The sequence below is a fragment of the Cucurbita pepo genome, chromosome 8 (assembly GCF_057944985.1).
Source record: "Cucurbita pepo subsp. pepo isolate OVF chromosome 8, ASM5794498v1, whole genome shotgun sequence".
In the NCBI taxonomy this organism is placed as follows: Eukaryota; Viridiplantae; Streptophyta; class Magnoliopsida; order Cucurbitales; family Cucurbitaceae; genus Cucurbita; species Cucurbita pepo.
The window spans coordinates 5,255,720-5,283,082 of record NC_141805.1 but is presented as its reverse complement, the minus strand read 5'-3'; the positions used below and the strand labels follow the sequence as shown (position 1 = coordinate 5,283,082).

The 27,363-nt window shown below is 36.7% G+C and overlaps 1 protein-coding gene across 2 annotated transcripts; it reads right to left on the bottom strand.

The window, feature by feature from the left end:
- Positions 1 to 1,304: 1,304 nt before the first annotated feature.
- LOC111784017 (putative LRR receptor-like serine/threonine-protein kinase At1g56140) lies at positions 1,305 to 26,610 on the bottom strand. Of its 2 annotated transcripts, XM_023664836.2 has the most exons (24): positions 26,283 to 26,610; positions 25,975 to 26,203; positions 25,669 to 25,740; positions 25,487 to 25,558; positions 25,312 to 25,383; positions 24,954 to 25,025; positions 19,424 to 19,495; positions 19,246 to 19,317; positions 9,824 to 9,895; positions 9,628 to 9,699; positions 9,457 to 9,528; positions 8,450 to 8,521; positions 8,300 to 8,365; positions 8,071 to 8,139; positions 7,902 to 7,946; positions 7,723 to 7,787; positions 7,120 to 7,508; positions 6,646 to 6,841; positions 6,379 to 6,558; positions 6,041 to 6,159; positions 5,564 to 5,774; positions 5,243 to 5,474; positions 4,999 to 5,149; positions 1,305 to 1,846 (listed from the first exon to the last, which is right to left on the bottom strand). In XM_023664836.2, the coding sequence occupies exons 1-24, from the start codon at positions 26,422 to 26,424 to the stop codon at positions 1,523 to 1,525; spliced, it is 3,138 nt and encodes a 1,045-aa protein (XP_023520604.2). In that variant the 5' UTR covers positions 26,425 to 26,610; the 3' UTR covers positions 1,305 to 1,522. The 2 variants fall into 2 exon arrangements, with proteins under 2 accessions (XP_023520604.2, XP_023520602.2); XM_023664834.2 differs by having other exon boundaries at positions 25,487 to 25,740; positions 25,971 to 26,203; positions 26,283 to 26,606.
- Positions 26,611 to 27,363: the final 753 nt, after the last annotated feature.

Below are 27,363 nucleotides of genomic sequence, written 5' to 3'. Positions count from 1 at the left end.
GTGGACTATAATTTTCAAATTTAGAAGAAATCTGAAAGAGACCCAAAATGTAATCAATTATAACTTGTAATTGGATGCTCGACCTTGCTTGGTTCTTACTCCAAACCAATGTTCACACCATAATTGATAGAAGAACCCTTAGATTGATATTGAAACATCTAAAATTCTATTGAATTTCTTATGGAAATATCTTCTCTCATCATGGGCTCAATGACCTTCCATTTGAATGGTAGCCATTCGATCAATGTGAATATATCAAAGATTTTATTAAGACTACTCGAGCCGTCCAAATTTCTAGATTTAGGCGATGACATTTTTGTAATTAACTCAAACTTCAAGGGCATTTTTGTCATTTTAAGAATTATTATTATTATTTTTTTGTCATTTTGATTTTCAAAATCTGAAAGAAAAAAAAGAAAAAAAAAAAATGACTATTTACCCATTTTTCTTTTAACATTTCCTTTTCAATTTCTTTTCAAATCTTATACAACTTATTTTAAACTTTTAGTATGTGATATTTTAAAATCTTCGTATATTAATAGAATAAACTCTAGCTAAGAAGACATGAAGGTCGATGAACTGAGAAGAGATTTTCAATAGTTCTCAGTAGATTGAAGAAATTCAATAATGCTAAGATCAACTAAAAACATGCCGAGAGACCTGAAGTTAACCTCATTCTACATCATTGAGTTCGTGAAGAATCGATTGACAAAGATGTCAACCAATTGAGTGGGGGAAGATGTCACGATCATGCTTGTCCTCTTTTGCTTATTTTCCTGTTAGATAGGTTTTTATCATTCTTGTTATATCAATTCAGGGGTGTATGACTGATCACCAAAACCTTGTGTATCTTTGCTAAGGCTAAAATGCCTCAAAATATACTGGTTGCGACTAGTAATTAATTCTTCCTACCTACGTTATACTCCCCTAAATTGACCTAATAAGCTAAAATAGCAAAACTAAACTCAAAGATGTGCATACATCACATAATTCATATGATTTGTAAAAAAACCAAACCGTTAACAACAATGATAAACTTCCAACAACGAACCCACTCAATGTAGGGCTCCGATGCACAAATAAGTTAAGGGAAAATGTTATGTTGGAGTATTTAAAGAAAAAGGTTGGAGGAATTTGAAGTATAAACCATGTGAAAGATTGAGATCACGAGATTTTCGATCGAAAATCTCAGCAATTTTCCGAAAATGCAGTTTTGTTTTTTCGATCATAATCGAAACTCTTGTACGATTAGGGAGAGTTGTGTTCTTGCATACTAGAAATAGTCAAAACAAAGTAGCCTACCATACGAGGAAACTACAAACCACTATTATTGAACTTAGTTTGTCTTTCTTAGCCGACTTGAATAGCTTTTCTTTACAACTTGTCAGACGCAGAATTGACAACCACAGAATGGCTTACATTACACGACATAACTATACAAAAGGCCCTAAAGAGCCTTAAAATGTGTTCTCCTCAAATCTAATAGAGGGCAATAAATAGATGAGAGGCCTTAATTAAGCCTTCAATTATTAGCATGGATGCTAATACTCGAACTGCCCTGATGGGTAGTGTCCGAGGCTGTGGTTGTTGTAGTATCATTCGTAAATGTGCCTATATCATCAAAAGTCCAGTCAGTTAAGTATCCAGGCTTTGAAGGTACACTTGCCACTTCAATATCTCCACACAGCATTGCCACCACTCGTGACATCGATGGCCGACGACCTGAGGACGTTTGAGTGCACATAAGACCTACTCTCATCACCCGCTTAACTTCATCCTCATTGAATGTGGACAAATCAGAATCTACCAACTCAATTTCACGATTGTTTTCATACAGATACCAAGCCTACAAAGAAATAAGCAAGTAATATTTGAGAATAAATAAACTCATTTGTATTCAAACTCTTCATATATATACATAATCGCTACTAATCCCATCTTAAAAAACAAAATACGAACATAATTAATTACTAGTTCATGTATATATATAGCTTATATAAGAACTAAAGACAGGCTTCATTTGCAACATCCTACAAACATGTTTTCTTTAAAGCTCAAAATGTTCGGAACTTATTTTCACGGAGGCGCAAAGCCTGAGAAAAGAAAAACCATGCAAAAATATAAACAGACTGAATTTAGTAAATCCAACTCCATATATGTTAGGTTTAAATGCCAAAGTACAGGCAACTAAACATAAACAAGGTCTCTTTTCGTTACGATCAGACAATTTATGTCGAACTAATAGTCATTTCAAAGAAACGTGAAAGCAGTAACATCACCCATTTTTACATTAGCTTGGGCTATTACAGATGCCCATCAAGCCATGTGAGGGCCAAGATAGACAAGTGTCGTAATGCTACCAAAGAGGATGATGCATCATCTAACACACCATAGAAAGTGTGCATTGAAGCTAAGTCGAAACATAAACAAAGGCAAAAGGTAAAAACCGGCTCGAAGAAGAGTCAGGTAGGGCTCCAGGTCTTAAACTCGAAAGTTAAGGTTCTAATATGAGTTTTGTCATATGACTCTAGAGTTAAGTTTGTCTCTATGAACTATGAATGCTCGCCAAATTTGGTGTCTATTAGACACCCAATGGATGCTCCACAAGGTCGTATGACTGTTCACCAAAATCATATCTACTCCTACTAGAGCAAATATGCTCAAAATGTAATATCGGGGAAGGCATAATGTCAGCTCTCCACCACCCCTGATCCATGTGGCCTAAGTGAGCTACCCTGAGCCACATGCATGTGTCACAACGTGAGCAAGAATTGTAAGACAAATGTCTTGGACATCTTCCTTTAAAGTGAGTTTTTCAAGGATAGTGTCAGATGTCATGGTTGTACATTTTCAACCGCGCGGCGTCATGATCTTGACATGCTCACAACTAGCTTTGAGGGGAACCCAGCCCCATTTCATCTTTCGCCTGACTTTGTAGCTTTGTCAGACCTTAGGTGAGGTTTGTCTTCACCCACCAAACGCAACTTGTGCGGAATCCAAGTTTGTTCGAGCACACATGTCGTCTACGCATGCATGTACATTAATCTGCAACCCAACCGACTTGCCTCTTCACTAGGACAAGTCATTTGACTCGACCTTGCTTCTACTCAGGACCTTGCATCTCAATGTCATCTCGATTCTCAATTAACATGACCCACATGTCTTGACGTCATTCCAAATCATAGAGTGTCGTCAGCCATCACGACTCACTTGGTCATACCATCGAGAATGGGCCCACGTGTCATTCATAATATCGGAACATCCTGAACATCCATCTATCTGGGTTCTATCAAGGCATTGGACCCTCCTATGTCCATACCATATCGTTTACGGACTCCATACCGAATAGTGGATGTATGATCCAATCTCCAACACATGGGTTGGGGTGCAAATACCGACACACCTATGTCTTCCGATACTATCCTTGAAAAATCCATTTCAAGGAAATTGCCCTAGGCACTCGTCTGGCAACGCTCACCCTCATTGTGATACACATATGTGTCACAAGTTAGCTCGCTTGGGCTTGACCTAGGAGTGGTGGAGAACAAACACCTTGCATCTCCTTATAGTACATTTTGAGGCATTTTCAGTCAGGCGGGTGTAGACATGATTTTGGCGAATGAACATATGATGTCGTGAAACGTCTGTCCAGTGTCCGATTGACACCAAATTTGGCAAGCATTCATATTTCACATGGACGGACTTTGACTCCAGAACCGCATGCCCAAATTCCCTCCAGAACCCCAACTTTCAAGGTTAAAGCCCGGGGCCCTACTTGACCCTTCAACAAGCCTATCTTTGGCACTCTTCTCTACTCGTTGTCCCCGTCTTCTCTTTAACGCACACATTATATGGTGTGATGGATGATGCACCATCCTTGGTCGCAAACAAGGCTCATCGCTTCCAAATAGCCCAGCAAGGCTCACTTCTTCCAATTTAGGTTCAACCCGTGGAAGGATCTTCATGGAAAGCTTTTTCCTTGTATTGCAGAATTGCAGGCCCACGATTTCCATTTTGATTCTTCAACATACAAGAAAGGCCTTACCCACTATTTTTATTCACTTGAAGCACAACTTTTTCCTATTTCATTGCTCTTTCCATTCAACAAGCAATAAAGGCCCATAATCTAATATACCATATTTCAAGTAGGCATCAAATTTCAAGATTCAGATTTGAATTTTCAATAAGGGAGGAACCAAGAGCGCCGGAGGAAGAAAAAGAGGCGACAAAACTATGATCTCCAACTCCTTCAAGGCTGGACTCCAATTTCTAGATGGAAGAACTAGACGGTAGGAAAGACCGCTACGAAAAGCGCACTAGCGTAGATGCTTTGATCTACCTAGTTGTCGTCCCCAAATACCTTGCTTATGTGGTTTTGAAATTGGCCAGGAATGTAACGCGTGATAACAAGAAAAATAAGATAAACTCTAGACATGTTCTTCTAGCTGCGAAGAACGACGAGAAACTCAAAATTGCTTCAAGAAGTCACCATTGCTAACGATGGATTTCTTCCAAACATCAATCGATTCTCTTTCAGTGAGTACTAGAGGGGCAAACAACGCTCGTGGAAGTACTCCAAGAGGAGTGAGCACGAGAGAGACAACCAATAATCGTGGAAGTGCTCCAAGAGGAGTGAGGATGAGAGAGGAAAGCAACACTCGTGAAAGTGCTCCAAGGGCCATATGCATGAGTCATATTCTCTCAAAGCTTCAATGACAAATGTCCTAGCAAATGGATTTCACAACTTACTGTTTCATGAGTTAGTATCCAACCCGAGAATAAATTATATCTATTACACCTTGATATAAGGAATATTTGTGTATTCCCATTAAACCATTAAATAAGAAAAGTAGTTGACCTCCCATTCTTACATGGGCTATATTCTTTTTTAACGAGATATAAACTTTTTCAAACAAGTGTTTTCGTAAGAGGGTTGTGCACCTTTATTTTCATGGAAGCTTCTGATGGAAAGAAGGGAAAAAGATATAGCATTCTTACCCATTCAAGTAGAAAAACTCTGTCCTCCTCCAAGCCTGGGGCCGAATTTGGCCTACCGCTAACAATTTCAAGAGCCACAACACCAAAACTAAAGACATCAGCCTTCTCAGTTAGATGACCACGCATGGCATACTCAGGTGCAAGATATCCACTGCATTGGTAAACATTAATGCTCTACTTTAGTACAACTATTTTAAAGTAATAACTTTCATGGGGTGGGGAACTTATCTCAATGAAATATTACATTGTTCCAGCAACAAGGGTGCTCATATGAGTCTTTTTGTCATCATAAAGCTTCGCTAACCCAAAATCTGAAATTTTGGGGTTGAGATCAGCATCAAGTAGAATGTTACTGGCTTTAATATCTCTATGAACAATTCGAAGTCTCGATTCCTCATGAAGATAAGTTAGGCCTCTCGCGACACCCATGCATATATCAAATCGTTTTGGCCAATCAAGAACGAAAGTTCGTTTTCCTATCTCACAAAAGCCAGCAAACATTACCACTTTTGTATATCAAATTAAATTAAAAAGAAAGAAAAACACAATTAGTTTGTTAGTTTACCAAATAATGCTTGGTCGAGACTCTTTTTCTCCAGGTACTCATAAACAAGGAGACGTTTTTGACCCTCAATGCAACAACCATACAACTTCACAAGGTTGCGATGTTGCACGGCAGATATTGTAGAAATCTCAGCCAAAAACTGGTTTCTTCCTTGGTCAGATTTTATTGAAAGTTGCTTTACAGCGATTACTCTTCCATCATTTAGAATTCCCTAAAAGAAAGAAGAAAACAACACAACCATGAGAAGACATGAGCATAGTCCGAAGACCTTTTTAAGAAATGAAATATTTTAGGAATCACGACTCTCCACAATGGTATGATATTGTCCACTTCGAGCATAAGCACTCATGGCTTTGCTTTGGGCTTCCCCAAAAGGCCTCATGCCAATGGAGATGTATTCCTTACCTATAAACCCATGATCATTCCCTAAATTAGCCAATGTGGGACTCCCTCACAACAATCCTCAAGAAAATATACCTTGGTAACCGGTCCAAAACCTCCTTCTCCGAGTTTGTTGGATGAACTAAAATCCTCTGTAGCATTCCTGAGTTCAGAATAACTAAAAGTATGCGGTCTTTCATCAATTCCAAAGAGCTCTGCAGGTAAAGAATATAGGTTATTGATTGTGCAACTAAACATATTTGTTATATAAAGCACTTTTTAGAAAATGTAATAATAAAAATATTTTCATTGAACATACTTTTTTAAAAGTGCTTAGATTAGAAGGTATTACAAACAAACCCTTTTTTCAAAAGTGCTTCTAGAAAAAGTGACTCAAAGGCAAAGACTAATTTGATGTAGTAAGCTTTAACCACCTTCATCTTCCAAGGAGCGTCCTTTCCTTCTTTGAAAAAGAATGAAAATTGTGAAAACTAGAAAGCAAACAAATCCTACACCAACAACAATCCCCACTATTCGAATGGCTTCATTCTTGTGACTACCAGTCCCCTTTATTTCATTGGTTCCATTCTTCACATTATTTACAGGTTCAGAATCTGCAAAAAGCTCTCCATTTAATTGAAAAGTACATCATAACAAGCTTTGCAAAAATAATAGACATGAATGGTCTCATTACTCATTACCTAGACTTGCACTGATTCCTGAAATAGAAGGTCCATAAGTACCTTCGTCAGGTATGCAGCAAGTACCTTTCCCAGCCCAAAAAAGATGAATTTCCATGTAGTTTTCTGAAACTTGTGCCTTAAATATCTTTGTAACAGCACGAAAAGACCCACCTGCCTCATTTTGAATATTAAAATCTTTGAAAACCCGGTTCCCCTGAAAACAATGATCTTAAACTCAAACAAGATGGAATAATAGATCAAAGCAAACGACAATCAGATTCTAAAGGAGTTATAGATGATAGAAGTTAAACTAGATTCATGATACATATACATGAACTTATAAATTATAGAAACATGAATTCCAAAATAGAAGTTCTATTGCTAAAGCATATTATTAGTATGTACCTCTAGTTCTATTGCTAAAGCCAGTAGGAGACGCCTCATAACATCCATCTAAAATAAACTTAAATCGTCAAAAACAAAAGAGATAACCTGAATATTTATATCAAAGACACGCCTCCCAAGGCTGCTCCATGTAGATGAATCTGCGAAAGCATGTTCTGCGAAGTGAAGCTTCACAGTGTAGTTCCCATTTTTAAGCTCTAGACCATAAAATCTTAACGACGAAGTAGATAATTCTTGTGTCTGAAAAAGGTCTGAATCATTTGTATTTGCAATTGGATGTTCCGTGTCATTGTATCTGTTATATTGACTAGAGTTTCTGTTGATCTCAGGAAAGTATCCAACATCACTAACAGCCCAGGTTTCTGAGTCACTAACATAGTATGAAGCCATACCATCAATCTCAATTTCCCTTTCATACACAACCTGAGAGGAACTCACAAATTTTGGACCCCCACAGTTGATCCCAAAACTAGAATCTATAATATGCATAAGAAAGATTATGAGAAGATATCCGTCCATTAAACAAAACAATAAAACCGTATGAAGATGATGTAGACTAGCTAAGGAACTCAATGAAAAGTAGAGAAGTATTTCCACAATTATATATTAAAAGAACAAAAACAAGTCTCAATTAGTTCGTCCCCTCCTTTGTAACAAACAAGAGAAACACATATTTGTCATTTAACTCACAGAGTCCAGAAGCTTGATTACAAGAAAATTCTCGTCGAAGACAGTTCAAACCAGTAGGGAAATGGCTGAAAGCAAGAGAAAAATGTACTAAGACAAGCAATACTGCAAGATATTCAATAGTTTAATTGGCAGTTGGTACACATGAAAATTAAAGATAGTACAGAAACTCATTGAATTACCCAGTATTTGATGTTCCAAACGTGAAGTTGTTGGCAACTAAATTTCTGCAAATCATTCCCAACAAAAATTATATTCTTAACTCCATTCCATCCAAATTTTTAAGAACACGTTAAAGAATGTGCATTCGCATGATTGTAAAGAAAAATAAACGAGTAGCATCTAAATTACAAACGCTTGGCTGAATCCTCATCGACCCAGTCAGGAAAGCTACCCGATAAACCATTGTATGATAAGTCTCTACAAGCATCATGTGGAAGGTGTAAGTGCATAAGACAAACGTTAATGGCCGTAATAAATAGATGCACTAATCAAGACAATCATTCGACTTCAATTGGAAAGTGTTTCAAATGGACAACCGATTCTGTGATTACTGAAATCAACAATTATAAGAACTTACATGCTAAGAAGATAACCAGGCTTTTCTAAAGGTAGCGTACCAGTTAACTTGTTATTTCCAAGAAACCTGGAAAAAAGACCAATAATACACCAATCAATACAACAGAAAACATGGACAAATTTACATGTTCATGCAAGAAAGATGTATTACAAGTATCTTAGCGAATTCAACTTGAAAAGTGACTTTGGAATCTCTCCCCATAACTCGTTAAAGCTTAAGTCTCTGCAAGGAAAATAAGACCGATGTTAAAATATTATCAAAGGAAAAATATAAAAAGATCACAAAAATAAATATAAAAATAAAGAATATGACCCTCTCATGGTTCAAAACAACCCATGAAAATAAAAGTAACAAAAAAAAGGCATAATAGACTAGTAAAAACATGACTCAAATTTTCTATATACAGGGTTCTGGTTGAGGATTGTTGGGAGGGATTCCCACATTGACTAATTTAGGGAATGATCCTGAGTTTATAATCAAGGAATACATCTCCATTGGTATAAGACTTTCTGGAGAAACCCAAAGCAAAGTCATGAGAGCTTATGCTCAAAGTGGATAATATCATACCATTGTGGAGAGTCGTGATTCCTACTATGGTATCAGAGTCATACCCTTAACTTAGTCATGTCAATAGAATCCTCAAGTGTCGAACAAAGGGTGTACTTTGTTCGAGGACTCCAGAGAAAGGAGTCGAGCCTCGATTAAGGGGAGTCTATTCGAGGGCTCCATAGGCCTCATGGGAGACTCTATAGTGTATTTTGTTCGAGGGGAGAATTGTTGAGGATTGTTAGGAGGGAGTCCCACATTGACTAATTTAGGGAACGATCATGGGTGTAAGGAATACATCTCCATTGGTATGAGATCTTTTGGGGAAGCCTAAAACAAAGCCATGAGAGCTTATGTTCAAAGTGGACAATATCATACCATTGTGGAGATTCGTGATTCCTAACCGTTCTATCCCATTTCAAAATTTGGTTACCACGTCAGCATTCTGATAAAAAAAAAAAAAGGACAAAATCCCTTGAGGTTATCGCAGAACAGAAACAACCTATTCAAAATATTTAAGCTCAGTTGGTTTGCAAGCAAGCATACCCAACCAACCTCATTACCAGCAAAACAGGCACTTATACATCAATTTATTAACAATTAATTCTTACAGCAGGTTCAATTCTTTGAACTCTTCAATGTACGTAGGAATTTTATCTGATATGTTATTATTTCTCAATACTCTGCAAAAATAAAAAGAACACTATCATGTTCAGAAGATTGCAAGAAAATTCCACATAAGGAAATCAAGAGCAATCTAATAAAGGTTGGTGTTAACTTACAAGGTCTTCAAAGATGTCATTTTCCTGATAAATTCTAGGGACGATCTCCCATTTGATAAATCACCAATTCTCCTTCATGAAGGGTCATTTTATATTTCATTCATTTAAATTACAATTAGCTTCTTATATACATAAAATGTTGAACTAGGGATAATGCAAAAAATAAACAAAAATTTAGAAACTATTGAACACTCACAACTCATTCATAGCTGTCAATTTTGAAAATGTCGGGGGTATGGGACCCATGAAAGAGTTTCCTTGAAACCTCCTGCAATAGCAAGTTGATCATATATATGATGAGCTTATTGTAAAGCAAAGAAATCTTATGGAATACCATCAGGTCTTTAGAACAAGAGCAGTTTTTAGTAGTTCTTCGACTGTTTAGAGTATAGGCTAGGCAGCTTAGGAGGATTTGGAATCTTAAACTAGCCCATGTTTGGGGTGAAAGCTTGCAAAGCTCAAGTTGGACTTGGCAAACCCAGGCACTGTTCATCCCTAACCAACACCCAAGTGAAGGATGAGAACACTTAAAATAGTGTTAGTGAAAGATTGAGTTATTGAATGGTTGATGAGAAGATTGAATTTCGGAGAGCAAGAATGCTCTATATATATAGAGAATACAAAAAGATATTTAGAAAATCTACCTAAAAATCGGTAGAAAATCCAGTAACAAACCAGTAAAAAAATCAAAAACTAAATCAAATCAAAACTAAATCTAACTCCTAACTTGAGATTTAGTTAGATACTAACTGACAGCCATCTAAACAAATACTTGATCTTTAACACTCCTCCTTGTTTAGATGTTGTGAACTCCAATCTTTTTTCTGAGCACCCATCTTGCTCCAATTATCTTTCTGTTTAGAGGTCGATCAACCAACTCCCAGATTTTGTTTTTCTCGATCAGCGAAAGCTCCTCCTCTGACAGGTGCATCATCAACCAAAGCATCTTGTCGTTCATCTTCAGACTCTTTGTCGTTCATCCTCAGACTCTTCTAACATGCTACCAAAGGTTAATTTGTTTGGTGCATTAGAAATCTGATTCACCTTCGTCAGTTCTTCCCAATTCCATTGTTCATTTTCAGCAAAATGAATATCTCGGCTCACAATAACACGACTAGTATGTGGTTGAAAAACTCTATAACCTTTGGATATAGTGCTATACCCAACAAAGATGCCAACTTCTGACTTTTTGTCAAGCTTATCACACTTGACCTGTGGAATGTAAGTGAAGCAAAGACACCCAAATACTCCAAGGAACTTTAAAAAAGGTTTGTAACCATACCAAACTTCAAATGGTGTCAAGTCCTTCACAGCTTTTGTTGAAATTCGATTTTGCAAGCACATAATAGTGTTTGCTGCTTTTCCCCAAAAACGTTTTGGAAGGTCCTTCTCATGAAGCATGCATCTCGTCATCTCCATTATGAATCTATTCCTCCTTTCACTGACGTCATTCTGTTGAGGAGTATATGGTGCTGTCAATTGATGTTCAATTCCAACCTCTTCACAAAACCTGTTAAAAGTTTCTAAAGTGTACTCCTTGCTATTATCTGATCTTATAGTCTGAATTAAGCATGCACTTTCATTCTTAACTTTGGCTTTGAATTTCCAAAATACACCCGCAACTTCTGACTTTTGCTTCAGCAAGAATATCCAACACATTCTTGTTAGATCATTAATAAAAGCAATGTAATAAAGATTACCATTTAATGATGGTGTTCGCTGAGGACCACAAAGATCAGTATGAACCAGTTGCAGCTTTTTCGAGCCTCTCCATGCCTGTTAGGAGGCATGTCATCATCAATGTCAATGAGTTCTTCTACCAGCTTCTTTGACTGCATCTGAAGCAAACCTCGATGATGAAAGTGCCCAAGTCTTTTGTGCCAAGTCCCAGTGGCACTAGCTCTGGATATAAAGGCCGTCGGATTTAGAGCAAAGCTTTTTCCTTTCATTTTGACGTTGAACAAGTCTTTGCCACTAGCATCTTTGATCAAGCACCGCTTATTCTCAAACAACACTTTATAGCCTTTATTAATTAACTGACCAACGCTCAACAGATTTTGATCAATTTTAGGTACAAATAAAACATCTGGAATAAATTTTGTACCTTCATAACTTGTTATAGCTACGGTGCCTTTCCCCTTGACTTCCAAGTGTTCATCATTGCCAATCCTCACTCTCTTGACTTCAATGTCTCTTAATTCCTTAAAAAACTCCTTGTCATATGTCATATGATTTGTGCACCCACTGTCAATCAACCAGCTCTTGCTCGATTCTTTGCCTGAGGAAGAAGTGACCATAAACAATTGATCTTCTTCTTCTTCATGATCAACTACCTGTGCATCTACTTCTTTCACCTGATCTTTGGCTTTGCAGATCACAGCTTCATGTCCAAGTTGATTGCATTTGGAGCAGAAGACGTCAGGTCTTCTCCAACACTTGTATGGCGAATGACCTTTTTTCTCACAATGGCGGCAAGGTGGATAGGATTTTTTGAAACCTCCTCCTTTTGTCTTCTGATAATTGGCAGATGGATCTCCATTCATCCATTGATTTTTGAAATTTTTGTTGTTTTTATACCTGCTGCTGTCTTGATGCTTAACAAGTAAGGCACCTTCAAGAGTTCTGTAAGAGAAATCTTTGACAGGTCTTTGGTATTCTCCAGAGTAGTAATGGTGGCTTCAAACTTCTCTGGAACAGTGACTAGCAGCTTTTCAACGATCCTGGAATCATTTAATACAGAACCAAGCAATCTCACCTTGTTGGCGATGCTGAGAAGTCTGTCAGAGTACTCTTTCATCGACTCTGACTCCTTCATCTTCTGCAACTCGAAATCCCTAATCAAATTCAAGATTTTCATTCCACGAATCCTCTCATCTCCTTCATATTCGGCTTTGAGATAATCCCAGATTTCCTTTGCTGTTTTTAGGGACATTATTCGCATAAAGATCATTTGAGATACAACGGCAAATAGGCAAGCTTTCACCTTTGATTTCCTTGTCTTCTTTTCCATCTGTAATTTGATTTGTGCTACAGTAGGATTTGCTGGAAGCGGAGGGACCTCGTAATCCTCTTCTATTGCTTCCCAAAGATCCAAGGCCTCCAAATAAGTCTCCATACGAACTGCCCACATTTGATAATTGTCTCCATCGAAGACTGGTGGTACAACAGCTGAAAAACTTGATTCTCCTCCCATTTTGATCTCATAGATCCCTTAAGAAGATAGCTCTGATACCAATTGTTAGTGAAAGACCGAGTTATTGAATGGTTGATGAGAAGATTGAATTTCGGAGAGCAAGAATGCTCTCTCTATATAGAGAGAATACAAAAAGATATTTAGAAAATCTACCTAAAAATCTGTAGAAAATCTGGTAACAAACCTAAACAAATCAAAAACTAAATCAAATCAAAACTAAATCTAACTCCTAACTCGAGATTTAGTTAGATACTAACAACAATCTAAACAAATACGTGATCTTTAACAAAAAGGGCTAGAGCTCCCACAACCTTACCAATATCCAAAATGATCCAATATTCTCCCACAATCTGACCAATACCCAAAAGGATTTGGTTTGAGAGAAATAAGCGGTTTCAAAGAGAAGTCGTCTGGTCAGAAGATATTTGGGTTCTATTTAGAACTATGCTACCATTTGGTTTTTTTTTTTTTAAAGTAAGAGAAAATTTCATTGATGTTTTAAAATTTACCAAAGGGGTGTGCTATCCATGATATTTACAAAAAATAAAATCTCTCAATTTCCAATGAGGAAGGTATGACTATAGAAAGCAAAAGTATTAGATAAAAGCGGTTTACTGCCGAATTAGGAAAGGGAGGACCCTTTTAGGACGACAGCACCCTTGCTATAATTTTGCATAGTCCACTCGTAATACTTATAGGATGAAAGTACATGCATACATTTTCTTTGAGATCAAATAGATGTATGTTTCATTTAAGTTGTCATTGATAATTCCATTCTGAAAAAAGTATTGGAACACTCTCATGATGTCGGTTCTCAGATTGTTCCAACATTTTTTTTAAAAATCTCGAGTAAAATCATCTGATTCGGGAGTTTTGACGAAGTCTAGGAATTGTATCACCTTCCCTACCTCTTCTACAATGAAAGCAACCTCGAGGGAAGTTGCTTGTTGTTGGTCAATTGGGCTACAATCAAGATCGTGGGAAAATTCAATGAGGGCATCGTTCTTTGCATATAAGGACGTGTAAAGGACACAAATTTTGACATAACTTCATCTTCATTTACTAAACTTCTACATTGTATTGATAGAATTTCCATGATGATACCTTTTCGTTACTTTCGTTTCTTTAATGCCATGATACAATGGAAAATTTTGAAGTTTATGTCACCATTCTCTGGCCATTGTTTTTAACATTTCCTTTGCTGCCAACGAGATTAGTTCTGCTTTAATGAGCATATTATGTGTGTGTTGAACTACTATGATAGAGTCCGTTTCCTCAGAGAACTCCATTTTAAGCATTCCGCTGTATTCTTTCCAATCTTCTTATTTTATGATCTCATTGGAAATCATATAAAAACAATTCCTATTTAATATAGCGATTTGGGCAAGTTCAGTAAGGAGTTGGTTTTTTTCTTTTTGTGTGGCAATACAATCAAAAACCTCATTGTTCCATTTCTTCAAGACTTCTTTTAGCCTTCAAAGTTCGTTGATGAAACCGTGCCCCAACCATCCTCAGAGGAGCGTGTTCTTCCACTAGTATTCTACCATGGGCAAAAATTCAAAGTGACTCATTCACATTTTCTCGAAATAGAAGGGCGAGGGGCCCATTTATAACAATCCATGGAAAGTGCAATGGGATAATGATCAATGTAAGTCTACTCAATCTTCGGACACCGGTGTTACTAAATTTTCCTAGGAGACATTTTGTAGCTAGAAATTTGTCGATGAGTGTCAAGGTGGGTAGGGATCTATTGTGTGATTAGGTATAGAGATCATTACTGAGAGGAAGGTCATTAAGTTCACCTTCTCTTATGACGTTATTGAATTGTCTCATGCCTTTGGTGACTTTTCCATTGGATTTTTCATTTGTCCACTGAGAAATATTGAAGTTGTTCACCAGAAGTCAATTCTCTATGGCAAGATAGGTCATGTAATTCCTGTTAGCAGAGATGTCTTTCTTGATATCTACCAAATCTACCGGGGCCATAGATCTTTGTAAACCAAAAAATTTAATCATTGACCAATGTAATATGTGTGGTTAGGGTGTAAGGACATTAAATGACTTCAGAGATGATCAGAGTTAGGTCATACCACGTTATTAAGATCCTCCCGATGTTTCTGAGACATCCAAAGATGTCCAACCAATGTCTAGGACTCCAAAGGGAATTAACCATCTAGCAATCAACTGAATTCAATTTTGTTTCTTGAAAAATGACCATATAGTGGGGATTGTATTTGAGGAGAAAGGCCTTGATGAGGGCTCTCTTTTGCCCATCTAAGGGTGTGGAAACATCTCCCTAGCAGATGCATTTTAAAAACCGTGAGGCTGACAGCGATACATTACGGGCCAAAACAGACAATATCTGCTAGCAGTGGGTTTAAGTTGTTACACATCTAATTGTAACATCTAGATTTCTCATAATTACTAGTCAATTTGCTATGTTTCTTGACTGTAGTGGCCTTCTTTTTCCTAGATGAAATATTCATGAGGCATACGTGGTGTTTTTTTAGCCCTGGTTCCAAGATTGGATGGTCGTTGATAGCATGAGTTTTACCAATATCGAGTTGACTTCTTCTACCTCTGCTACCTCTGCTTCATTCTGGTTTTCCTGGAGAAAAGTGGCAAGCTCTGTATTTGCAAAGACAATCTTCGGCGGCGGGAGAGAGAGATTCAGCACATTCGCAGTGTTAAGAAAAGAGAGAAAACTGGAAAGATCAGAAGAATTGGGAGAAATCTCACACTCTATTGGAGAATGAAATTGGCTATTATATAGCGTTATAGAATACACGGAAAACAAGAAAATCTAAATCAAATCTAATTCAAATAACTATATCAAATCTAAATCAAACTTAACAATTCCTCCCTTAAACCGAACACAAACCCTAATCAGTTTATATCTATGTCACAACAGACTCCCAATAGTCCTCTTTCCATTTTACTCCAACCTTCTTTCAACCCTCAAGTAACTTCATCAATTCTCATGTGCCATTTCTGTTTATTGCTTCCATTTCCGATCCATGACTTATTGCTTCCATTTCCGATCCATGACTTATTGCTTCCATTTCCAGATCCATGACTTGCCTCCATTTCTCACTCTTCAATGGGTATTCAAAGCTTACAGGATCAGTAGTGATAAACATGGCCAAGTGAGCTTCATTATCTTCTTCAAGAAGATCTTCTCCTGTTGCATAGTCTCTCATCCAGACGGGTGGTCTCCTATTCCTCCCCTTATTCGAGCTAGGAAAGCTTGCTTCAGCCAAAGAAGGAGAGCTTGCTTCAGCCAAAGAGCCAGAGGAAATATTTTCGTCTGCAGTATTTTCCTCTGCAGCTTCTATATCAGATTCGCTCCCTTCTTCATTTTCATCAAACACATCTGCTGCCTCCTCTTGCTCACCCCATTCCAAATCGCACATAACGAATTCTTCATAGGTCTTATCCCAGTCCCAACTCTTATCTTCCTTGAATACAACATCCCTACTTATTATGATCCTTTGTGAAGTTGGATCACAGAGTTTGTAAGCCTTTAACTCTTCACTAACTCCCAGCAAAACACAACTCAAACTCTTATCATCCAGCTTAGTTCTTTTACTGTCAGGCACATGAACATGAGAGATGCATCCAAGAACTCTAAAATGCTCAACTGAAGGTTTGACTCCACTCCAAGCTTCTTCCGGAGTTTTATTTTTGACAGCCAATGTTGGACTTCGATTCAGTACATGCACAGTCCAGTTGATTGCTTCAGGCCAGAAACTTTTCGGAATTTTCTTTTCTGAAATCATACTACGAACCATATTCATAATAGTTTTATTTTTTCGTTCCGCAACTCCGTTCTACTGTGGTGTGTATGCAGCTGTCAGTTGTCTTTGTATACCATTTACATCACAAAAATTGGTGAATTCTTGTGATGTAAACTCTCCTCCTCGATCAGTTTGCAAGGCTTTAATAAATGAGTCTATTTCCTTCTGAACATGAATCTTAAAGTTTCTAAATACAGCGAAGGCTTCTGATTTTTCTATTAAGAAATAAACTCATGTTTTTCTGCTGAAGTCATCTGTGAAAGTAATCATATACCTTTTCTTGCTGTTTGAGATGGGTTTGATCGGTCCACAAATATCAGCATGCACCAATTGGAGAATTTGTGAAGCTCGCCATGTGCTCCTTTTTGGAAACGAGTGCCTTTGTTGCTTACCCACTAGACAATTTTTACATAGTCTCAATGGAGACTTGAGCTGTGGTAAACGATCCACCTCTTCTTTTGCTGAAGAGTCTTTAATCCGTCCATATCTACAGTGCCAAAGTTGCTCAATATCTTCTGTGATTGTATTGAAACAAGTGGATGCTAAAGGTTGCGATATAGCATGCAATACGAACATTCAATTCAAAGACATCTTTGTCTCCATGATTAAGCCTCTCTCAGGATGAAACACCTTGCACGTTCCATTTTGAAACAAATTGGTAAGCACCTTTGCTTGCAATTTCCCAATACTCAACACATTATTCTTCAGCTCTGGCACATACAACACTCCTGTGATTATCTGTATGATTCCGTTCACTTGCTGCCGTACATTACCCATTCTGTTACAACCATACTTGAGTTGTTGCCCAGCTTCACAGAATCTCTGAAACTTTCATCAAAATCTGAAACATATTCCTTCTTCCCACACATATGATTGCTACATCCCGAGTCAAGGAACAACATATCTTCTCTATTAGCCTTATTCATATTCACGTAAACCATCAGCAACATCTCTTCTTGAGTCTCTGCATAGTTTGTCTCCTTCTCCTTGCTTTGACATTCCCATTGAAAATGTCCTAGCTTGTGACACTTATAGCACTCCACTGTGGCCCGCCCTGTTGAAGTTTTGTCTGTCTCGTCCCCTTCCTCTGCCTCTAAAACTTCCACGACCTTGACCCCTTCCTCCAAATTGTTCACCATGAGTGATCTTCAAAGCGTGTTCTTCTTCAACATGAGAACTCATGCATTGTTCATGCACAAGCAGGCTGCTTTGCAACTCATCAATGGTTAAGATGGTTGTATCCTTGGACTCCTCAATGTTACACACAATATAATCTCAGAATCTTTTCATCTACTTCAACATCTCCTTTGTTCTCACCATTTAGTTTCATCTTGTTGGCTATGCTAAGGGTCCGAGCAAAGTACTCATCCACAGATTCTCTTGCCTTCATGTGAAGCATTTCAAACTCCGAAGAGCTTGCAAATGTGCATGTTTTACCCATGTCGAACCTTGATATTTTTGCTTCGTAGAATCCCATATGTTCTTTGTTGTATCCTTGTTGAGGATTGTCTCCAAGATCGAACGATCTAATGCTTGAAATAGACAATTCTTTGCTTTCAAATCTTTTAACTTCTGATCTTCAATGTGCTTCTTCTGGGTATCTGTGAAAACGATGTTTGCTGCAGGAATCCCATTCTCCACCAAATCCCAGTACTCCTTTGAATGCAAAAAGTTTTCCATGAGCATCGCCCAATGATCGTAGTACCCATCAAATTTCGGAATTGCAGGCTGCACAAATGAACTCCCCATGGACATACTTTTATTATGACACATAGAAGACTGCTACTCCTATTTTTAACTTGGCTAAGTTTAGGGCATGGCTCTAATACCAAAGGTTAAAAACAAAGATAAAACTGTAAAGATCAGAAGAATTGGAAGAAATCTCACACTCTATTGAAGAATGAAATTGACTATTATATAGCGTACAGAATACACAGAAAACAAGAAAATCTAAATCAAATAACTAAATCAAATAGCTAAATCAAATGTAAATCACCTAACACGCAGTAAGGGATGCGGAGCTGTGGAGAGGAGAAGAGAACTAGATGTATATTCGTCATCGAGAATTTTATTCTAGGGACGAGGAAGGTTTTTTGGTTCTTTATGATGATGGCATGTTTTCCTTGTTATGCTATCACAATTTGTGGATCGGAAATAAGAAGTGGTATAGTAGATGGGATTGTGGAGGTTGACGAAAAATGGGGTGGGGGGCTAGTGGCCTTTAGATTATGTGAGCAAGGTGGACTTTCATTTATGGAGGTGGGTTAGACGAATGGGAAATATTTGGCTCCACGAGGCATGGTCGATGGGGTTGATCGGGAGCTGGGTTTGGCTAAGGGGTTGAGCTATTTTTGTACGAGTGGGCCTCAAAAGTTAGGGGTGATCCATGGTGTTTCAACGAGGTGGGCCACAAGCATCTCATGTGTTTCAACGTTTCAATATCCCAACGAGAGGGAGATTCTTTTTATTTTAATCCATCCTCAATATGAGTGAACCATTGGATTGTTCTATTATAACAAGTGTTATACCCCTCCAAAGAACGAAAGAAATAATAGATTCTCTCACTCTCTAGTTTTTTACTGTTTAGAACAGGTGGGTGGGAATAAGCATAAGAAAGTATTGTATTACAAAGTAGTGAGCTTTGACCAGTCCCCAATGAACCCAGGTATTTTGCCGGTAAGTTCATTGTCCGATGCCCATCTGTCCATAAGAAGAAGAAAAAGAAAACAGAAACCATTGTGATGCATAGTGGGTTCTAAAAATTCTTAATCGATTATGTAACCACAAAGCTGGACAATGCTCTTACACTGTCCGCAAATTCGTTAGATTTGAAAATGTTGTGGGAATATCGCCTTGCACTCCAGAGCTATCAAAGTACCTTTAAGGTAAACATAGTCTAACCCATCATGAATGATCAGTGCAAGTAGATAATCAAAACTAACAAGTTTAACACATCTTTAATTATTAATACAAAATGAGAGAATATTCAACTATCCTTTTACACAACTCTATTATTGAAAAGATTATTATTATATCTTGTTGAGGATTATTGGGAGTGAGTCCCACATTGGTTAATTTAGTGGAAGATCATGGGTTTATAAGTGAGGAATACTATTTCCATTGATACGAGGCCTTTTGGGGAAGCCCAAAGCAAAGCCATGAGAGCTTATGCTCAAAGTGGACAATATCATACCATTGTAGAGAGTCGTGATTCCTAACACTTGTTTCATTCAATTATTTATACATTATTCTTTAGCTTCCCCTGTAATATATTTTTAATGGTTTAGTAATTTCCTTTTATATCTTTTTAATATAGATGGTATGTTATGTGTATGTTTATTATTTATATTTATGATTTTTATTTCCGTATTGGAAGACCGTCTTTCTTTTATGCAAGAGGAACTTGTATTTCAAAATCTTCTAATACAAGAGAATGTGAAAAGAAATACATGAAGATTATTTTCTTCCAAAATTTGAGATCGTACTTAATCTGGTCTCTAGAAACCTTAGTCATTACCTAAGGCTTTAGCCACCGCTACTGTCGGAACTCTAGCCATTGTTTGAAATGGCACACTCTACATCCGACAAGTCTCATCTGAAACAAGTGTGCCACAAGGCAAGTCAGTTCATTTGAGTTTGCAAGGTTTTCGTTTGCATTGGCTCGTTCCTTTGTAGTCGTCGTGAGTTTTTTTTTTTTTTTTTTTTTTTTTTTTTTTTTTTTGTGTGCAAATATTGCAGTGGCGTCCTACATCACTAAGGGCTTTGACATACAAAGCTTCCAAAACCTTTTTATTTAATTTATAGTGATGTTTGTGTGCTTCTAAAATTTGGCCTTGGGAAAAGTTTATTAACTATATTTGTTTATCTTGGTTTATTTAATGGAAAATTTTAGGTGAAATAAAGTTTTACAATGCGTTTGAAACTCAACTTCAACCTAAGATTTTTATCTCACTCAACTTCAAACAAAAAACTTCATAGCAGGTAAGCAAGGTAAGCAAGCTAAGTTATCCATTACCTGTTCCTAATGGTCCTTAGATTAATATATCAATAGATTTTGCTTTAGGTTTATCTAGGACTAGGAACAGTAGTAATAGCATCTTTATTGTGGTCAAACGATTTAGTAAAATGACTCATTTTATTTCTTGTCACAGAAGCAAAACATACTATTGACTTGGTATGGTATTTCTAAAAACATAGTTAGTGATACTGATTAGTGATACTAATGTTAAATTTTTAAGCCACTTTTGGCCTGTTTCGTAGGGTAAGTTGGAAACTATATAAAGCTAGTATATTCAACTTCTTATCATTCTCAAACTAATGATCAAACCAAGGTGGTTAAGAGAACCTTGACAACTATTCTTAGGACTATTCTTTAGCGGTTATGATCAATTCGATAGAAAAGAAGGAATAGTGTCTATTTTTCGTTGGGGGTTTCCTGGAAAAAATCGTCGAATCTTCCTCCAATTCCTTATGGAAGACATTCAGTCCATCAGAATAGAAGTTAAAGAGGGTATTTATGCACGTCGTATCCTTTATATGGAAATCAAAGGCCAAGGGGACATTCCCTTGACTCGTACCGATCAGAATTTGACCCACATTCCCTTGACTCGTACCAATCAGAATTTGACCCCACAAGAAATTGAGCAAAAGGCTGCCGGATAAGAATCTTAAGACTTGGGAGGATTGTTTCCCATTTACAAAATTTGCAAATAATAGGGTTGTTTGTAGCACTACCAAATACACTCCCTTTGAAATCGTTTATGGTTGTAATTATTTAACCTCTATTGATTTGTTACCCTACATGTTACGCAAAGTTGAACTTCAAGATGGAGATACACCAGATGTATTTTAACTTACCTTTATTGAACTCATAGTTAAATTAAGTTAAAACTATGGAACTTAGTTCATGTACGGTTCCTAGACAGTACATTTCTTTATTATATTATTTTAATTGTAATTTCAATTTTTATTTACCATTTAAACTAGTTTTTAAACGGGAGTTAAAGGTTGTCCGATAACTCAAATATGTTACCATATTTCATCATTAACGGTCATTCTAACGTGGAGGTTATGAGTGTATTATGACAAACATAAGCTACCGTCGAAGATTAGCCTTAAGTTGGAGATATTTGTGTAACTCAGTGAGTTAGTATCCAAACTGCAAATGAACCGTCCAAGAATTAGCCTTAAGTTGGAGATATTTGTGTAACTCAGTGAGTTAGTATTCAAACTGCAAATGAACCGTCCAAGAATTAGCCTTAAGTTGGAGATATTTGTGTAACTCAGTGAGTTAGTATCCAAACTGCAAATGAACCGTCCAAGAATTAGCCTTAAGTTGGAGATATTTGTGTAACTCAGTGAGTTAGTATCCAAACTGCAAATGAATGATATCTATTATTCAAGGGAGTGCGGAAGGGTATTTTTGTAATCCTATTAAATTAGGAGAGTGTTAACTCCTTAAGCAATGTAATTCTCTAAAAAATTATATAAAAAAACAATAGTCTAGTTTCTATTCTAATTTAGAAAATCTGATTAGAACCAAAATCCTAACTCAATTGATAAAACCTTCATCGTGATAAAGTTTCATTTTGAGCTTACGTAGCTGCCGATCAAGTTTCCTTTGAAGCCTTCATAGATAATCGTGACCAAATTTCATTAAGTCTGCATATTTGGAGTCCCACATTGCAGATAAAGAAGTAGATGACATCATAAGTAATCCTCCTTTGGGAAAATCCTCTACTTCTTCAAGCAAATCGCTAATCGGTAAAGAAAAAGTAAAAAAATAAAATCCAGCAAGCCGCAAATTACCCAGATGATCCAAGAGTGCTGTCTTCAGAAAATAATCCTGGGTAAATAAATGCAGATAATTCTTGGTAGCAGCCCACTTTCCGCATTCTTCACATCAACGAGCCCACATCAGTAAATTCAATGCCCAAACCCACTGTTTTTCAAATCCAAAATCCAATATTAAACATAAACTTAGTATCTCCCAATAGTAAACTTGAAAACTTTTCCACTATTTCATCCCTTCAACAAGCCACGGTCATTTCAAGCACCATCACCATCACTTCAACCATCACTATTCCACAAGCCCATCCCATTCAATGAAGGATTTTTAGATCGTGGCTTGGATAAATTTTATCTGAGACTAAATTTCTCTCCAGATTAAAATCCACCATCATGTCATAAAAATCTCAGATCGTTCTTTCAATCATCATCACAAAGTAACAAACTCCGAGATTCATATTTATATTCAATAATGGAAGGAACTAAAGGCGTCAGAGGAAGAAACGAAGGTGATCAAAACTAAGATCTCGCTGGACTCCAATTCCTAGATGGAAAAATAGGACTGTACCTCAAGAAAAGTTGTTATTGGAAAGCCTACTGTCGTAGATTATGAGTCTACCCCTACTGCCGCAGAGTTACCAACCAAACCATACAATCCAAGAGGAGAGAGCACAAGAACTCCAAGAGGAGAGAGCACAAGAGAGGCAAGTGATGCCTGTGGAAATGCTCTAAAAAAAGTGAGCATGAGAGAGGTCAACAACCCTCATGGAAGTGCTCGAGAAGGATTGAGCACAAGAGAGCGAGTAACGCCTGTGTAAGTGCTCCCACGGAAGTGAGCACGAGAGAGACAAACAACGCCTGTGAAAGTGTTCCAAGGAAATAGTATGCATGAGCTCTTGACTTCAATTGACTTATGTACTTACAAAAGAACTTCATAGCTTTTATTACTTCATGAGTTAGTATCCAAGCCAAGAATGAATAATATCTGTTACTCAACCTGAGGGGGAGTGTCCAAGAATTAGCCTACCTGAGGGGGAGTGTCCAAGAATTAGCCTTAAGTTAGAAGATATTTATGTAAATCATGAATTACTATTCAAGTTAAGAATGAATGATATCTATGTCCATGAATATTTTTGTAATCTCATTAAATAACTGAACTAGTTAAGCTTCCTAAGAATTATTTAGATTTAGTTAGAGTTTATTTAGATTTAGTATCTATTACCAAATATGTAAGCATTTATTTAGATATACTATTAACAAATATCTAGGGCATTTACATTATTTAGATGATCCAGCAATTTAGATTTAATTAACCTTTCTCCCATATAAAAGTTACATGTAGTTCTCTAAAAACTAAATAAGCAAAAAAATAGCAGTCTAATTTAAACTTCCAACCGCTACCATATTTTATCATTAACTAGTCATTTTAACATAGAAATTACGGGTATATTTAACTCACATAAGTTAAGGATGACAATGTTAAAATATCATCACTAGCTCAATAATTGTACGAGCCCATTGTCTATAAATTTTAGGAAAATGATTTAGGTATTTTGGGAATAAAGACATTAAGTATTTTAGAAAAAGAATTAAAGTATTTTGAAAAGTTAGATATTTTAGGAATAAATTGTAATACCTTTCCAACCTACCAAGGTTTTATCCCAAGAAATCACAAGCAAATAGTGTAGTAGTGTATACAGGGTGCCTCGTAAACTCTTCTCGATTGGTCTTGATAAGAGTGTGAGTGTTTCAATTGGTCTTGATAAAGAATGCGAGTGTTTCCTCAAAGAGTTGTGTTCTACGTAAATTCTTCTTTCTTTTTTGCTTTGTTGAGAATTAAGTTTTTCATTTTCCAAATTCTAGGATTCTAGAACTTGCACAATAGAGTTATTCAAGTGGTATTGATCAAACTTTTGTGAAATGATTCGAATCTGAGTTTAGAAACAAGTTTTCTTTACTCTTAATTTTGATCATTAAGGTAATTCATTCCAAAACTTTCCCTTGAGTTGATTGTTTATCGTTTATGGAGTTCTTAGATATTTTATATTTAAAGGTCTCATTCTTCAACCAGATTGTTAAACCGAATTCCCAAAGTTACAAAGCAGTACCCAAATACAAATACAAATACAAATAAAAAAAAAAAAAAAAAAAAAAAAAAAAAACATAAGATATTAATATATTGCAATATCAAAAGGAAATTACAAGATATTTAACTAAATTCTTTAATATTAATTAATAAACCCTGTCAGATAAATCCCAATATTATCAAATAAATGAACCAATCAATTTATCAGCAAGCTTGTTCTATTTAGTTTCTTACCATATTATTGGGGCGTGTTTATGTTTTTTTTTTTTTTTTTTTTTTTTTATCCATTTTGTTCTTTGTGAAGCTCTAAAGTATTAGTCTCTTGTCATTTATTTAATGAAAAGTTTCGTTCTTGTAAAAAAAAAATTAAAAAATGGATGCATTCCTTTTCTTTGTTTTTTCTAATCACATTTAACAGGATTTTCATGTAAAAAACTACATAAAAGTAAATTATGAAGCTTACAGTTCCTCTAGCATAAAAAGCTTTCCAAGCTCTAATGGTAATGGACCGGAGAAATTGTTAGTCCCAAAGGCCCTACAGTTTCAAGAAAAGAACAAAAGCTAAATAAATTCAAAAAGAAATATGCCCGCACGACAAGCTATAATGATGATTCGCATCCATGGTTCCTTGAAAGTTTCTCTATGAATCTCCAATTTGAATACTTTTTAATAACCAGGAATTTTATGTACTTAAGAGAAGAAACCGAACTTCAAGCATGTAATGATGGTTGTAATTTTTCATAAATTGAATGAAAGGTTCATTTTCTTTTTCAAAAACTAGAACAGATATCTTACAGAGTAGATGAAAAATGAAAACTTACAAGAATCTCAGATTGGAAAGAAGTCCAAGTTCCTTCGGAAGTTCCCCTGATAATTTATTAATGTGAATGATCCTAAACAAAAAATTTGACATGGATTAGGAAAAGGAAGAAACCTTTTGACAATAAAATCTTTGTTGTCTATAGAGGTATCTAAATCAATATCATATTGGCTTACAAGGTACTCAATTGCGTTAGTTTACCAACAGACGGCGATAATGGCCCAGACAATAAATTTTTCTCCAAATTCCTGGGAGAAATTAAGAGAATATCGGTTAACTTCACAGCATATATGATACACCAGCAATAGAAAATAAATGAAGGAGCAACACCAAGGAAAGCATTAGGAAGAAAGCAGACAGATAGATGAGGGATTTCAAAATCCATAGCTCGGGTGGGAATACACCAGCAATATCCAATGAAGAAACCTTCCTGCAAGGTTATATGCACAAAATGAGCAGAGAATGTCAAAATGCACCCAACACATCAGTGTTTCCAAACAAATTTCAAGCAATTCCAGAGCAGTTTCCAGATTTGAAGGTTTAGATTCTACCATGGCATGTCCTTGTTTAATGAATTAGTAATTGTGCAGGCTATGAAAAAGTTAGAACAAAAATAGGAGGTGGTGGAGGTGGAGAAAATGATGGAAATGGGAGGCGTACATACAGGTGGGTAATGAGGCAAGTAGATGCGTTGTTGAAGGAGCAATTGCATTTGATAAAGGGGTTGTATTTTGGATCCTCGATGTTTATTCTGGTGTCCACAGCGCTACCAGTGCATAGGTTCCCGCTGATATTCCACCTCTCGATTAGATCGGGATTTCCCGTCCCGACAATACTTGTATTCTGCTTCGCCGATATATTCCATTGTCGAAATATGGAGTTCAGAGCTCGCGCTGCGTACATAACTAATCTCAGAAATCCATGCCATCAAAGCAATAAAACCTAGCAATAAAAAAGAATCGAGTCTTCTACTTAATGCTACCAACGCTACAACTTCGTCTCTCCTTCTCGCGTTCCCCTGGCAACCACCCCCGCCGCCCTCCGTTTCATCTCCGTCGCTTAGGTTTGGCCCGTTCGTAGTAGTAGTGGTGCAAAGTGTGACGATCATACTCATCTAAGGCATGTTAACCATAACCGCATGCCCATGAGAGGCCTAATCCTTTATATCTTTTCATATCATACTATTTTACTTCCTTCCCAGATGTGAGGGCCTTAAACATCACCGCTTGCACCTCCGAGCAGTGTTCAAATCCTTGTTGTATTTTTGGGATATTTTGGAATCTGATTTCTTACCATTTGTTTTCTCGTGTTTTGTGTTCTAATTATTAAATCTGAATTGAGTTTGGGTACGGAAAGAGAATTATGAAACTTAATTAAATAAACAGAATCAAACATGGAGCGTGAAAAGAAGAGAGAGAGAGAGAGAGAGAGAGAGAGAGAGAGAGAGAGAGAACCTTGTGCAGGATCGGTGATAGTTTGTGGTGCCGCGTGGAGGAGTAGGTGGTTGAAGAAGAGCAACAAAGCTAACGCCCACGCCGCCATGGATTCTCATATGCATTCACTTCAACTTCAACTATAAACGCTACACTCTTGAAGAATCCCAATTTCCAAACGATGTAAGTCAACTTCGTCAACTCCAAATAAATTATTAAAAGTAGAATAATCAACAAATGTCAACAAATGATAAAGAAATACCAGTCGCTCTCGCTCCCCTCTCGAGAAAGAATCAATGAAGTTGGGTCTGAATCAGTGTGGGGGCAGCAAATGAGTCTCTCCTATTTGGCCAGTTGGAGAGGACCACTCATGAGTTGCCCACGGGAAGATTGGGACATTTGGGTACATTTTATTTTTCTATCAAATAAATAAAATACTTCATATTTACCGTTAATTTCTGTTTAAAACAAATTTGTTCTCCCCTTTAAATTTTCACTTGTGTAATTATGAGATATATTTTTATATACAAAAAACTGAAGTTATTATGGAAATAAATAAACCTCTTGTTACCATTATCATGTTCATTCAACAAAAAATATATTTCAATAAAATAATAATT

Bases quoted from the DNA above. Each gene is read 5' to 3' on its own strand.
- LOC111784017 (XM_023664834.2), bottom strand. From the start codon at position 26,424: ATGAGTATGATCGTCACACTTTGCACCACTACTACTACGAACGGGCCA. The intron at 6,842-7,119 runs GTTATCTCTTTT...CATTGTTTTCAG, and splicing joins TCTTTGATATAAATATTCAG to GGGAACCGGGTTTTCAAAGA. The intron at 5,475-5,563 runs GTAAACTAACAA...TTTGTGAGATAG, and splicing joins TCTCGACCAAGCATTATTTG to GAAAACGAACTTTCGTTCTT.